The sequence below is a fragment of the Geotrypetes seraphini genome, chromosome 7, assembly GCF_902459505.1.
Source record: "Geotrypetes seraphini chromosome 7, aGeoSer1.1, whole genome shotgun sequence".
Classification (NCBI taxonomy): Eukaryota; Metazoa; Chordata; class Amphibia; order Gymnophiona; family Dermophiidae; genus Geotrypetes; species Geotrypetes seraphini.
Window position 1 is genome coordinate 42,110,629 of NC_047090.1, and position 16,159 is coordinate 42,126,787.

General features: G+C 43.3%; 1 protein-coding gene across 1 annotated transcript; it reads left to right on the plus strand.

Moving 5' to 3' along the window:
* Window positions 1-6,000: 6,000 nt before the first annotated feature.
* On the plus strand, window positions 6,001-9,478 carry PHLDA1 (pleckstrin homology like domain family A member 1). The gene is made up of 2 exons (XM_033950832.1): window positions 6,001-6,443; window positions 8,167-9,478. The coding sequence occupies exons 1-2, from the start codon at window positions 6,034-6,036 to the stop codon at window positions 8,174-8,176; spliced, it is 420 nt and encodes a 139-aa protein (XP_033806723.1). The 5' UTR covers window positions 6,001-6,033; the 3' UTR covers window positions 8,177-9,478.
* The last annotated feature ends 6,681 nt before the right edge of the window (window positions 9,479-16,159 follow it).

Here is a 16,159-nt window from a genome sequence, read left to right on the forward strand (position 1 = left end):
AGGATTGATGGAATAAAAGAGAATTTAAGAGAGTATGGAACCGCTCCTAACCATGCCTACTTGTATGAAGTACTTCAAATCAGATGGTAGATAGAATTGTGTTTTTTTAAATTAGGTGCTTAACTTTCAAGTCAAAACCAATTAGGTGTTAAGTGCTAATTATTGGTGTTGATTAGGGCTGATGCACAAAGCTCTGGTAACCTGGTTTAAAATACAGGGTTGGGAGCGATTTTGTTTTGCTGGTAAAAAAGAATGAGTACAAATGGATCGATTTTTCACTCCGTTAAAAATTACAAAGAGTAAGGGACAGTCAATGAAGTTAAAGGGAAATACTTTTAAAACTACTAGGAGGAAATATTTTTTCACTCAGAGAATAGTTAAGCTCTGGAACGCATTTCCAGAAGTTGTGGTAAGAGCAGATAGCGTAGCTGGCTTTAAGAAAGGTTTGGACAATTTCCTGGAGGAAAAGTCTATAGTCTTATTGAGAAAGAGATGGGGGAAGCTACTGCTTGCCCTGGATCGGTAGGATGGAATATTGCTACTCTTTGTGGTTCCAAATCTTGTGTTGCTCTTTGGGATTCCAGAATCTAAGTACTCCCTTGGGATTCTGAATGGAATGTTGCTACTCCTTGGCCAGGTACTAAGGACCTGGATTGGCCACCATGAGAATGGGCTACTGGGCTTGATGGATCATTGGACTGACTCTGTAAGGCTATTCTTATGTATGTATTACCTAATATTCTTTGAGCAAAAGTAATTACAATGAATGTAACTACTGTAAACATTTGTATTCCAGCAACTTTATTGCTCTATAATTAAAACACACTTATTTGCATTTTGTAAACTAACTTCTAAAAATGACTGTCACTCATAGGGATGTGCTTGTGAATAATTATTAAACCAGCACAACAAAAATGCATTTAACAATTGCACTGGCAGGAAGTGGACAGTTGCTGCAATGTAAGATTTCCCCTGGGAAGGCCAGCAGTCTAGCAGTAAAGGTATATCTAGGTCTGTTTACCAACAATTGCAACCTGGTTCTGCTGCCTCTCTCTGTGTCAATGTGACCCAACTCATCACTGTTCAGTTTGGCTGGAGGACCAGTAACCAGTTCAACCAACAAATTCCACTAGCAAACCCTGTTCTAGTTTTTGCTGAGTAGGTAGAATTGTTTATATTCCACTTCTGCATTTTGCTTTTGACTGTAAGCATCAGCTGTAACTAAGTAGTAAAAAAAACTGTGCCATTATTTCTTCAGTAAAAGTAGCAAATATTTCCTATATTTCTTTATAAGTAAAAGTGATAAAACTTTTACTACGGTAAGTACAGTAATTAGTTACCACAGGGCCGCCATCAGGGCAGTACTACCAGTCCTGCATTCAGGGGCCCGGAGCTGACAGGGGGCCCGGGCTCCCCCAGGGTCCTAGGCCACAGTCTAGGGAGGGGGCGGTCCGCCCCAGGTGCACAGGAGAGAGCTGGACGGTGAACCCGCGGAGTCAATACATCTCGAGCCGCAAGGCTCGTCTTCTGTTCCTACCTGCCCTGCCGCTCACATATAGCCGATCGGAAGTGTTCCCCGAGGTCAGTGCTGACGTCGGAGGGAGGGCTTAAGCAAAGCCTTCCCGCCAACGTCAGCACTGATGTCGGAGAATACTTCCGGTCGGCTATTTGTGTGCAGCAGAGCAGACAGGAGACAAGCCTCTCGGCTCGAGCTCCGTTTTGCTGAGAAAGTTGCAAAGATGGGCTGGGAGGCAAACGCGGAACACAAAAGGGGGGAGGGAGTGCGTTTTGGACACAGAAGTCATGGACTTGGGAGAGAGGAAGGGAGGGAAAGAGATGCTGAGGTGGGGGAGGGAATGGGTTTTTGGACACAGAAGGCATGGACTTGGGCGAGAGGAAGGGAGGGAAAGATGCTGAGGAGGGGGAGGGAATGGGTTTTTGGACACAAGGCATGGACTTGGGAGAGAGGAAGGGAGGGAAAGAGATGCTGAGGTGGGGGAGGGAATGGGTTTTTGGACACAGAAGGCATGGACTTGGGAGAGAGGAAGGGAGGGAAAGATGCTGAGGTGGGGGAGGGAATGGGTTTTTGGACACAGAAGGCATGGACTTGGGAGAGAGGAAGGGAAGGAAAGAGATGCTGAGGTGGGGGATGGAATGGGTTTTTGGACACAGAAGGCATGGACTTGGGAGAGAGGAAGGGAGGGAAAGAGATGCTGAGGTGGGGGAGGGAATGGGTTTTTGGACACAGAAGGCATGGACTTGGGAGAGAGGAAGGGAGGGATAGAGATGCTGAGATGGGGGAGGGAATGGGTTTTTGGACACAGAAGGCATGGACTTGGGAGAGAGGAAGGGAGGGAAAGAGATACTGAGATGGGGGATGGAATGGGTTTTTGGACACAGAAGGCATGGACTTGGGAGAGAGGAAGGGAGGGAAAGAGATGCTGAGGTGGGGGAGGGAATGGGTTTTTGGCACAGAAGGCATCGACTTGGTAGAGAGGAAGGGAGGGAAAGAGATGGTTGTGTACACGGGGAATAGAAGAAATAATTTTTGGTCATAGGGAGGGAGTGAGGTACAGATGGTGGCATACCAAGGTGGGGGGGGCGGTCCACCCCGCCCCGGGTTTACGTCGCAGGGGGGTGCACAGCTGGCCACCCTCCAGTGTTCTCCCTAGGCCAGCAAACTGCAGCTCTTTAGCCACTTGAGTGCCACCGCCGCCATCGGGAACAGGCCGGCGCCGAGTTCTCCCTGCTTTTCCCTGTGGGGCTGACCAACTCTCGCCACTCGCGTCAATTCTGACGTCGGAGAGGACGTTCTGGGCCAGCCAATCGCTACCTGGATGGCCTAGAACGCCCTCTCCGATGTTAGAATTGACGTCGGGTGGCGAGAGTTAGTCAGCCTCACGGGGCAGAGAAGCAGGGAAAACTCGGCGTCGGCCTGTTCCCGATGGCGGCAGTGGCAGCCTATTCCCCAGTGGCAGTGGCAGCATTTTCCCAATGGTGGTGGCATAGGGGAGGAGAGGGAGAAAGAAAGAAAGGGGGGGGGGGGACAGGAAGCCAGAAAGAAAGAAAGGGGGCAGGGTGAAACAAAAGAAAAATGGGGCACGGAGAGAGAGAGAGAAAGACAGACACAGGCAGCAAAGATCGATACTACCATCACCAATCTACTGACCAAATCTATAGACATTAAAGTATTCCGAAAAGAAATCAAAACTCATCTCTTCAAAAAACACTTCCCATCATCATAACCTCACAAAAGTATTAGAAAATGCTCTCACGACCACCTCCATCACCACCACCAGCAACACCCTGAATCCGGACAGTATTATCTCTATTCGTCTAAACAACCTATCACTATCTACTACCTGCTATCAATTTCTCCTGGAAAAGTCCAGACTAACAATTGTAACTGGACACACTCTTGATTACATGTACTGCAATGCTACTGGAAATGTCCAGTCCTCTAACTTGTAATCCGCTTAGAACCGCAAGGCACAAGCGGAATAGAAATCACTAATGTAATGTAATGTAACAAAAGAGGGTGTGGAGAGAGAAAGAAAGAAGGGGGCAGGGTGAGAGAGAGAAAAACAGACATCCAGAAAGAAAGGGGGGATGGAGAGAGAGAAAAAGAAAGAAGGGGCAGGGTGAAACAAAGAAAAAGTTTGGGGAGGGAATGAGGTCTGGAGGAGAGGAAGCATACAGGAGGCTGAAAGAAGGGAATAAATATTTGATGCACAGTCAGAAGAATAAAGTGCAACCAGAGACTGATGAAATTACCAAAGGTAGGAAAAATGTTTTTATTTTCAATTTAGTGATCAAAATGTGTCTGCTTTGAGAATTTATATATGCTGTCTATATTTTGTACTATGGCCCCCCTTTTACTAAACCGCAATAGCGTTTTTTAGCGCAGGGAGCCTATGAGCGTTGAGAACAGCGTGGGGCATTCAGCACAGCTCCCTGCGCTAAAAACCGCTATTGCGTTTTAGTAAAAAGGGAGGGGGAAAATTTGTCTATTTTTGTATAGTTGTTACTGAGGTGACATTGCATAAAGTCATCTGCCTTGACCTCTTTGAAAACCCGCGGAATATAAATGAAAATTAACATTTTCTCTGCGTACAGCGTGCTTTGTGTTTTTAAAATTTTATTGTTGGTAGATCATTTTGACTTGGCCACAAAGGTAAGGGGGAGGGAGGGGAGCTGCTGACAGACATCTAGTAATCCTTGCAGGCCTGACTGTGCAGGGAATTATTTTTGTAAAATCATGTTTTGTTATGTGACTGGCATTATTTAGACTTTAATTTCTATGAATGAATAGAATGAAAATGATATAAATTACTTGCTTGTTTTTATGTGCATGCGCTGAAGGAAAGTGGAGAGAGAATGGGCTGAGGACGCTGAAGGGAAATGGGGAAGAGAGTGGGGAGAAGACGCTGATTTATAAATTGAAAATTGTACAGAATATTGTTTCTTTTTTATATTCATCCATAGCTGCATGTTAATGATGTGCTCATATGCACTTATTTATCATGATAACATATACATCATCATTAATATGCAGCTGTGGATGTGTAAGGACAGGCTGAGGAGGATGGATGGGAAGGAAGGAAGGTGCACATATCAACATATACATTTTTAACATGCATGATGCAGCTATAGGCAAGCTGAGGAGGATGGGATCATACAGATGTGTATGTTCAGATATGCGCTCAGATGTGTAGTTTTTTTCTGATATATTTATTAAGCTTACAGTATTTATAAAAACACATTTAATACTTGTTACAAAAAATATTCTACTTCTGGCCTACAAAGGTTAAAAGAAATCCTTAACTGAGATTTTACATTCACAAGTGAATTATAGCTACTAGCACTATTATTTATTAGTTATTTATTATGCAGATGTTTGTTAGTTTGTTATTAGTTCAGTATTAGACATATGTTAGTTTAGAATAGATAGGTATAGATTAGTTTAGTTTAGGTTAGGTTAGGGCCCTGCTGAAAGAGTCTACCTTGACGTGATTGCAGGCTTACAAATCTTTTGGTCAAAGAGTGCGGCGACAGAGAAAAGTATGTGTGTATTCGGCCCATGGAAGAATGGGGGGTCGGGGGGGGGGGGAAGGGGTGCGTGGGGGGCCCAATAGGCTTGCTCAGTAAGGGGCCCAGAAATTTCTGATGGTGGCCCTGAGTTACCATGCAATACTATTGGCTGATGAACTGTAGGTGAGCAGAGGGCCTAAAGCAGTGTGCCCTGAAGAGATTCTGGGTGTACCATGAGAGATTCCAGAATTGTACTTTATTTTTAAAAATTCCCTTCTTAGGTATACATTAGACTATATAACTTGTACATCATGTAGGCAAAAGTCTATCAATGTTATGAGTCTGTGTGTAAGGATACAACCACCCAGAAGAGCATCATTCTTTGACGTGATTGGTTCTTGAAAAATAACGGCAAGTAATTTTATTTTTTTATGCAAGTTAGTTAGCCTAATTTGAGCAACAAAGCAATCAAGGCTTTGTTACCGTTTGGATCTTCTTATCTTTGTAAAGTTGGACGTTCAGCTCTGACGGAAATTAAATTGCAAAAAAGAATGAATTTGCGCTCAAAAACAAGCTCATCCATCGCATTGATTAGAATTCTATTCTATCGACTTTAGGGGGTCCTTTTACTAAGGCGCACTAACCGATTTAGTGCGCCTTGGTAAAAGGACCCCTTAGTTGCAGTTGTAACAATTACTCATAAATAGCTTAAAGAACTTTAAATAAATAACTGAATTTTTTTTGTTTTGTTTTGCAATTTATTATTTTGGCACAAAAAATATTTGCTCCTTTTAGTGTGCCAGAGCTCAAACAATTCGGGCGACACTGGGCTGGAGCAAAGCGTATGTTTCGGGTTGGGGAGATGAGACCAGGCAGCTATCTTTTCTGGTTGGGAGGCTAAGGCGAGAGGGGCGGGGCTGGGGAAGGGCGGTCCCGCCCCCCAGGCGGGGGCGGCCAGCCCTTCAAAAGCGGCCGGGGAAGCGCTCGAGCTCCGGCGCGAGGATGCTGGAGACGGGTTGCCGCGTGCTGAAGGAGGGCGTCCTGGAGAAGCGCAGCGACGGCTTGCTGCAGCTCTGGAAGAAGAAGCGCTGCCTGCTGACCGCCGACGGCCTCCTGCTGCTGCCGCCCAAGCTGCGGCCCGGGCCGGGCGAGTCGCCGGCGCGCGTCAAGCAGCTGCACTTCGCGCACATGAAGACGGTGGACTGCGTGGAGCGCGCGGGCCAGCACGTCTACTTCACGGTGGTGATGGCCGAGGGGCGCGAGATCGACTTCCGCTGCGCGCAGGAGCAGGGCTGGAACGCAGAGATCACGCTGCAGCTGGTGCAGTTCAAGAACAGCCAGGCCATCCTGGCCGTGAAGTCGACCCGCCAGAAGCAGCAGCACCTGGCGCAGCAGCTGTGCGCCGAGCCCAGGTCAGGACTCGAAGGGCAAATCGCCTTCGACTCTCCCCCCCCCCCCCCCGTATACCCTTTTATTCTTAGAGTTTTGTGCTCCCTAAAAGAAAAAAAAGCAAAAGGCGGCTGGATGGGGTTTGAGCAAAATCAAAAGGAGCCCCCCTTAAAAAGCAAAGCATAGCTGGATGGGGTTTGCCCAAAATCAAAAGGAGCCCCCTCCCCTAAAAAGCAAAGCACAGCTGGATGGAGTTTGTGCAAAATAAAAAGGAGCCCCCCTAAAAGGCAAAGCACAGCTGGATGGGGTTTGCGCAAAATCAAAAGGAGCCCCCCCCTAAAAAGCAAAGCACAACTGGATGGGTCTTGTGCAAAATCAAAAGGAGCCCCCCCCCCCTAAAAAGCACAGCTGGATGGGGTTTGTGCTTCTGAAAAATCAGGAAGCAGATTAGACTGAAGGGGTATTTCAGCTGCTCACATTGTCGGCAGCCTGAGTTCTGATGGATTCTGAAATTTTGGGATCCCGCCAGGTGCTTGTGGCCTGAGTTGGTCGCTGGTTGATTCCAAATTCTGACCCATTATGGTCAGTTCTTATGGTCGGGAGTCAGCCCTGTGGGCAACTTGATATCTTTATACCCACTTGTGCTGGAACAATTAGATAGCGTGTCGCCTGCCAGGGACTGAAAATCGCAGGGTTATTCTCTTATGTAACACTCCATATGTGGTGCCTACTTTAAAATCTGGACTGATAGGAAGTGTTTGCATTAGGACATACAGATGAATGGAAGCTAAGGTCAGAACTAGATATATCCTAATGCCATCTGCGTAGACGTCATTTGAGATGTGACGACAGCTGTGTTATGTCTTGCCAAGCATTAAACGTGTAATGGATTAACAGTGGTACTTCCCGTGTTAGATGCCCTTTTGCTGAGAACATCAAACGCAGGTCATAGCCATTTACAGCTAATAGTCTGGGATGGTACTAACAGAGTTTAAGCTTCATAAATTATAACAGCAGGGAGCTTACTAAATCTGTATCCAGAAACTAAATCAGAATAGGGCATTGGGGGTGAGTCGGCCCCAGAAATGCATCCCGAAGTACAGAAAGCCTTCTAGGTACCTAGTAAAGTCGGACGAGAGCTTAGAATGCCTGTTCTGGAATTCCCAGTTAGCATGCGTGAATACAGAATATCTAAACGGTGCAGGTTCTGATATCTTTTCCTCCACCTATCTCATCTCTTTCAAAGCGGTCGTGTTGAGCCCTCGCTGTTGCAGAGCTGTACCTGATTTGTGCTCATGTTGATACACTTCCCAGCTTCTGTATTCCAACAGTGGCTAATTCCCAACCTTACAGAACGGAGAACTGGTTTCCCCTAGGGCTGACTTGGCAAACTTATCTTATGCTTATCAAAATTAAAATCGGTGTTTTTTTTTATCCTGGCCAGTCTTCATCATCTCACACAGTACTCTGGGAGGGGAGGGGTGGCCTTTCCCTTTTCCTGTTGATTTTCATCATTACATTTTTGATAAACTGATCTAAGGGAGGGGGGGGGGTTATTCCTGAAAATATATTTCATGATGAGTTAAATCCAATAAAAAGGTGTCACTTTTTTTTCCTCTAAATTCATAGACTAATTAGATAAATGGAATTCTGGAGTATATTTGGTTAATTTATTAAATCATTTTGGAAATTATGTTGAGCATTTTGCTCATAATAAGTTTCTTGTACTGTGTCATTGTTTTCCAGATTGTCTTAAGTGGTCTTCAAGGCTGTAAGAGGACAGTTTCTCTTATCGTCAGTGGATCAAAGACTTGCAATGTTCAGAAAAGCACTAGAACAGCTGTTACATTTGCCATCGGTCAGCCTGGGAGGACCCATAAGCTGACTTCTGCAGAAATACAACATAGGCTCAAAGACCACACAGCTGGCAGCTTCTCTCTTCGTCAATGGACTACGGAATGGCTTGCGCTGCTTGGTGAATCTGCTTGGACATGACTGACCTTAACTTGATTTTATTCCACTTTATTTCACAGTATGAGGGGTTTTATTTAAAACATTTTTTTCTCCTTATGGCCAAAGTGGCTGAATGTAAGCTGTGGAATTTTTCAGCAGAAGTGTAACAGGGTTATCTATCCTGTTACAGAGATTTACTTTTTTAATAGTAAAAAAGGTGGAGGGGGGAGGGATCTTTTCTGTTTAGCTTAAAAAAAAAAGTTAGTTTTGGAACACAAGAAACTTACATGAGTTGTTTAGTATTTATACTTTTATTTAATAACCTGGAGCTCTCCTCACTATCCTCCTCTTTTATTAAGGCGCGGGCAAGCGCACCTTAGTAAAAGGCCCCCCTATCTCTGACAGAATGCATTCACAAAATATACACGATATATATTTTCATACTTTTTAAAATCAGCTTAGTTTTCTTTAGTTTGGTTATCTTGGCAAAATTAGATCTGGAGGAGATACTTGACAAAGAATGACATGGGGAAAAAATTTTCCCCCGTCCCCGCGGGAACTTATTTTACTGTCCTATCCCTGTGGGGATGGGGAAAATCTTGTCCCCGTGTCATTCTCTAATGCTTGAGGATCTGATGTTAGAGGCACTCATTTAACATGTTATAAATTGTTTCTAGAAGGATCTGAAGTTTGATCTCTTCATGCACATTTTTTAAAATTTTCACATCTTTTAGGATTTGTATTTAATCAGTTTTGGGTTTTCTACAGCGAGTTCTATGCATGTCATGTTTTGCATTGCTTGGTGTTTAGTTGCAGTAAATGGGAGGGTTTATTTGAGGTGCATCTCTGCTGGAAGTAAAGAGACTTAGAAGTGACATTCTACTCTTGGAAAATAATTGAGTGGAAGCTGGGGTTGGAAACAGTGACAAAACTAGCTGGTTTATAAAAACCCTGGAACACTATAAAATCTTAGTATAAGTCAGTGGTCTGAAACTCGTGGCCCATGGGCCTCATCGCCAGGTACTATTTTGAGGCCCTTGGTATGTTACCATTCTGGAATGTTGCCTGCCTCACTTCTGTAACCTCATGCAAGCGCTTTCCTGCATTTGCACGTGATTGTGAGGTGGAGAGGACAATCGCGTACAGACGCAGGAAAGCACTTGCTTGAGGTTACAGCAATGAGGCGGGCAACGTTTCAGAACGTAAGGTAACCATTGGAGGCAGTGCAGCTTGTGCGTATGTAATCTCGTGAACTCTTGCGAAATTTGGCCCCTCTCCTGGCAGTGACTGCTTGATGAAAGATGGCGGATGTGTCCGGTGCTAGAGAAGGTGAGGGATGAAGGCACAAATTTTCCAGGCACAAGTCGGATATTGATTCTCCCCTCTACAAAAAAGCCTAAAGGACCACACCAAAATCTTGTCTCTTGCAGTTGATACTTTAGAATCAAAATCACAATTTTGCATGAGGTAAAACTCTTTTTATAGTTTATAAATCTTTCCTTAATTGCTTCTGATAATTTCAGCTATACACAGCTGAAAGCAGTGCAACATGCAGAAAGTAAAAAAACTATCTAAATGTCACTTTCTGCATGTTGCACTGCTTTCAGCTGTGTATAGCTGAAATTATCAGAAGCAATTAAGGAAAGATTTATAAACTATAACGAGTTTTACCTCATGCAATGTTGTCATTTCTTTAGTAAGAAAACAATTTTTTCTGCGGCCCTTCAAGTACCTACAAATTCAAAATGTGGCCCTGCAAAGGGTTTAAGGTTGAGACCGCTGGTATAAGTGAACAAAAAAATGGGCTGCTTCTCACCACACTGAAGTTTTTCCCTTAATGGAGGGGGGAGCTGCCATGACTCCCAGTAGGGGGTCGCTGTGGATCTTTAAAGCAATGGCTCATATATACTTAGAATGACATTCTGCATCTGTTTTTATGAAATATCTCAGTAATGTGGAAAATACATTTAATCTGATTATAAAACGGATTGCATTTGAGAATGCATCTCATTGTTTTTCGGGCTTCTTAAAAGTAGAAAACTTGTTTAAATCCCTTTGCCCCTTACAAGATCGGTTTGCACCCATTGGGTGAATCTAGGAAAGCCTGCTAATGACAAACTTGGTGATTTGCATGGATGGCAACAGACTTCGGTAGCAGCTGTGGAAAAAATCACAAGCACAAATATAGGATCGTGTTCGCGCAGTGAGACCATGGCGTACCATGCATGAACAATAAGCCGGTTTCATCAAAGAAATTCAACTTGCTGTGGTAACCTGCTCACGTTGTCTTTGGTATAAAGCAAAAAACTGTTGCAGTTGGTACATTCCTCACTATTCCTCCCCTTCCCCCCCCTAGATGGACACATAGCCGCAGGCATCTGGATATCTCATGCGACTCAAAATGGTTGTGATGTTATGAATGCGTGTAAATATTACTCTGAAAATGACAGATGTGATTTTATTTTTCATACTTTCCAAAATGCATTCCATTTTAAATAAAGTGATACTTATTAAAGACTGAAAAGCAGTAGTATTTTTTTTTTTTTTTTGTTTTGTTTCTATATCTGGGTTGCATCGACTTAAACTGCTTGGGGTAAGGGATGACTCCAAACTATGGCCTCCTTTTACTAATGTGCGCTAGCGTTTTTAGCGCACGCAGGAAATTACCGCGCTACGCTTCTAGAACTAACGCCAGCTCAATGCTGGCATTAAGATCTAGTGTGCACGGCAGTGTAGCGCTATTCCGAGCGTTAAAGCCCTAACGCGGCTTAGTAAAAGGAGCCCTATGGGGACCTTGTTAACAGCATTAAGTGCTAACACACACTTAATGGGGGGAGGGGGGAGGCATGCCCCAAAACATGTCAATATTTCAGTGCAAATAATTGGCAGAAGAGCTTTTTCCTAAGAGAGATCAAATATACTAACCATTTTTTCTCAGGATAGTATACACTCCGAATTTTTAAAAATGTATTATTACATTTAAAAAAATACTTACCATTTTTTTTAAACAAGACTTCAGAAGTGTCACTCAAGGCTCAGTTATCCTCATTGTCATGAGCTTTACAAACCCACCTCCTCATAAGTCAGTATAAAGTTTAATATAAATACTTATCAAACCTTAGGGGCCCTTTTCCTAAGGCACGCTAACGATTAGCGCGTGCTCAATGCTGACGCGTCCGTAGAATAAAATGGGCGTGTTAGCGCGCCTTAGTAAAAGAGGGGGTTAGTCTCCCCCCCCAAACTCTTATTAAGATTTAATAATAATAATAACAGCTTATATACCGCAATACCGTGAAGTTCTATGCGGTTTACAAAGATTAAGCAAAGGTACAAATTGATTGACTTTAAGAGGGGAGGAAGAAAGAGGGTTAATAGGTCAGGAAATCCATTTTTGAGGCGAGAGTGATCAATAGAACAAGTTAATCGCTATAGAGGGGAGAGAGAAGAGAGGATCAGTTGTCTAGATACTTTAGGAACAGGTGTGTTTTCAGACGTTTCCTAAATTCCTCATAAGTAGTGGGTGAAAGCAATTGTTCTAGGTCTTTACCCCATGATGCTGCTTGGTGCGAGAGAAGATGTTCATGGTGTTTTTTCAGTTTACAACCTCTCACTGGGGGGAAACGAAGTTGGAATGTGAGGTTCTCTTGTGTCTGTTGGCTGAGAAGACGAAAAGGTCAGTTATATATTTAGGGGCAAGTCCGTGTAGTCCTTTGAAGCAGAAGCAGGCAAATTTAAACTTTACGCGCGCCTCCATTGGCAGCCAATGCAGCTGCCGGTAGTAGGGTGTCACGTGGTCAAACTTCCTCAGCCCAAAGATCAGTTTGACCGCTGCATTTTGCATCAATTGTAAACGCATGTTCTTTTGGGAAATTGCTAAATAGGCGATGTTACAGTAGTCAAGTAGACTCAGTACGAGGGATTGGACTAGGGTTCTGAATGCCGCTGTATCGAAATAAGCTTTAATGGATCTGAGTTTCCAGAGAGTGAAAAATCCCTTTCTGATCAAGGAGTCCACCTGGTCTCTCATGGTGAGGCACTTATCCAAAGTTATACCTAGTATCTTTATGGTAGGTTGGATAGGGTAATTAAGATTATTGATACATAGTGGTGATTTGGTGTCAAGCGGATGTGGCGAAGCAACGAAGAAAGTTGTCTTTTCTGAATAGTTTGAGCCTAAAGGTTGTCATCCAGTGCTCCATCACGTTTATGGCTTCTGAAGCTTTAGGAATAGTTTCAGAGATAGAATTAATGAATGGGATGATCGTAAAATCATCTGCATAACTAAATAGTTTTATCCCTAACTGGGTTAGCTGCGTGCCTAGTGAGGACATGTAGACGTTGAAGAGCAATGGAGATAGCGGAGACCCTTGTGGCACACCGGATGGATTGCTCCAGGTATCTGAAAGTTCATAATTAAAACGTACTTGATAAGTGCGGGACATAAGCCATGGAACCAATTCAGCACCTCGTCCCTGATACCAATGGCGTCTAGGCATTGCAGCAGTTTCCCGTGGTCTACTAGATCAAAGGCAGAACTCATATCGAATTGCAAAACCAGGGCATTAAGGCCCTTACTAAACAGTAGGCGCAGATTGTCTAAAATAGCCGCAATTACTGTCTCAGTACTGAATAACGGTCTAAAACCGGATTGAGTTTCATGTAGGAGAGAGAACTGATCCAGATAATCCATCAGTTGGGTGTGTACCAATCCCTCCATAATTTTTACAATAAACGGAACGGATACTACTGGTCTGTAGTTGGATATTATAGCTGAAGATTCTTTTCGATTTTTTAGAATTGGGGCTATTATTATGTGACCATTATTAGAGAGGAACTTCCCAGTTTTTAGGTTATGAGCCAAATATTGCATTAACGATAGTTTAAATACTAAAGGTGCTGCTTTCATGATTTCTGGGGGGCATGAGTCCAGAACGCAATAGGATTTAGAGTATTTGTTAAATAGGATTAAATAGAGACAAACGCTCGGTGAAACTCGCATTAAGAGGGGAAAGCCGTTTCTTGTTTTTTGGCGAAATGTGTTGGATTTAATCCCCCTGGCCGACGGACAGAATGCGTAAAAATTATAAGTTGTTTGTCTCTATTTACTCCTTAAAGCTTAATAAGGGTTAGGGGGAGACTAACCCTTTCTTTTACTAAGGTGCTCTAACTACACGCTAACGTGTCCATAGACTAAAATTCATGCGTTAAGAGTTTAGCGCACGCTAAATCGATTAGCGCACCTTAGTAAAAGAGGGTCTAAGTTTTGGTAAGTATTTATACTAAACTTTATTTTTTTTTTAAATACATGACTTATGATGAGGTGGGTGTGCAAAGCTCATGGCAATGAGGGGATAACTGAGCCTTGAGTGACACTTCTGAAATCTTGTTTAAAAATGGTAAGTATTTTTTTGAATGCAATAATAAATTTCTAAAAATTTATAGTGTATACCAGTGGTCCCCAACCCTGTCCTGGAGGACCACCAGGCCTATTGGGTTTTCAAGCTAGCCCTAATGAATATGCATGAGAGAGATTTGGCGCAGTGGTTAAAGCTACAGCCTCAGCACCCTGAGGTTGTGGGTTCAAACCCACGCTGCTCCTTGTGACCCTGGGCAAGTCACTTAATCCCCCCCCCATTGCCCCGGTTCATTAGATAGATTGTGAGTCCACCGGGACAGATTGGGAAAAATGCTTGAGTACCTGATTAAAATTCATGTAAAACCGTTCTGAGCTCCCTTGGGAGAACGGTATAGAAAAAAAAAATTGAATAAAAAAAAAATAATGGAAGTGACAGGCATACAAATCTGCTCCATGCATATTCATTAGGGCTAGCCTGAAAACCCGATTGGCCTGGTGGTCCTCCTGGATAGGGTTGGGGACCACTGGTGTATACTATTCTGAGAAAAAGTGGTTAGTATACAAAACGTCAAAGCAATTTGAAATCGGTGTGGGCTAATGGTGTGCTATCTTAACTTTTTTTGGTTGTAAATTGTTCAAAGGGAGTGTGCCATTGGTAGGGAATGGGTGTGCAAATGGTAGCCAGCTAGCGCATTCGCCTATGCTGATTGGATAATCTAATCTGGTATTTGTGTGTCACACAATACCTATATAGGCTCAAGGAGACTTAAATAGCGAGTAAAGAAAATACATTAGATCATAAAAAGATCAAGGGAGGGTAGAGTGGAAGGATTTAGCGGGAGATTGCGATTAGGGCAATACCTAGTCATCACAGTTTGATGATCCTTAATAATAGGGAACCATTTCTATGTAGGGGAGTATTACTTAGCCCCCAGAGGCCCAAATATAGAAAAAAACGTAAAAAAATGTTTTTGAACGTTCACATGTTGTTATAGGAGGCTTGTGATCCCTAAATCAGTGTTTTTTTTTTTTATTTTGACATTTTAGTAACTTTTGGGGAGGATGTTGTAAAATTGCAACGCTGGGCCTGTAAGGTAGCAGAATTTCAATAGTGTCACTCTCTCTCTGAACACATGTAAGGAATAATTAAAAGTTTATTTGTACTTTACAGCTTATAAAGACCCACCTAAGTTTATGTATATACACAACAACAATAGTATAATAAAGAAAAAAGTAATTTTTATTATCAATTTAATACAAAAAATGAGTATCATATAAAAACGCAAATTTTTCCCTGTGAAGCGCCCATTGACTTCTATCAGCGGTAATCAAGAAATTTCGTGTTTTTGCACAAAAAATTTCATGTTAGCGCAAATACGGGTAAAAACGGCCACGCTATGAAATAGCACTTGTGCTATCTTCATAGCACGGTTTTGTGAATCGAGCCCTATATGTGCATGTTTTATTTGTTCATTTATTCAGTTATGGTAGTTCCAAAAACAGTTATTTTGCTCTGAAAAGCACAGGCGAACATTGCACTTCCTGCAAAGTGTGTTGGTATAGCCTTTTGCACAGTGTCGGCACCGTCCTCTATCGGCTTTGATGGGAAAATGTCCAATCATGTCCTTGCAAACTTCCTTTGGAGGGTGTGCATTTGACTTTTTGGCTGTCATGGCAGCTGAAGAACCTCCATCATCTGTAAACTGCCTCTTTTGGGAAGTCAAGGTGCCCCCTCTTGATGAAACTGGGCTTGCAGATGGTCGCCCTCGCTTTGACACTGACCCAGCCGTTCCGATCAGGATAAGAGAAGATGCCAACTGGGCCTGAAACATTCTCCTGTTTAGCATCTGTTTCTTTGGGATATCCAAAGCTTTGCAGTCCCTTTTGTACAGGAGCCAAGCATTGATCACAGCTAGGTTAATGGTGTGCCAGAAGATGTAAAGGTACCAGCGGTAGGACTTCAGTGGAAACTTGTATTTTGCTGCAAATGAGTCTAACAAATCCACTCCGCCCATGAATTTGTTATAGGCAGCCACGATATAAGGCCTCTCAACTTCAACAAATCTTTTGGCAGTTTTGTCCCAGCGTTGAATCTTCTCCACTGGTTGTGGGCCAGCAAAGGAAGACACAAGTGTAACCTGTCTGTTGTCAAACCATTTCACAGCACAAATGTTGTGATTTGACTCCACTCTGACATCAAAGCTTCCTCTTCCCTTTTTCTTCAAGCTTTTCTCATCCTCAAGATTACAGTTTGGAAGGCGCACTTGTCTGGCTGTTCCTGTGTAATGAATTCCACAATCCAGCAGCCTAACTATCAATGGGATGCTGGTGAAAAAGTTGTCTGCATAGATCTTGTAGTTGTGACTATGTGGAAGTGTGGAAGCAAGTTTCATCACAACATCCCCTGATAGTCCAAGTTCAGATCTTGCC

Coding starts and splice junctions, on each gene's coding strand:
- PHLDA1 (XM_033950832.1), top strand. CDS start 6,034: ATGCTGGAGACGGGTTGCCGCGTGCTGAAGGAGGGCGTCCTGGAGAAG.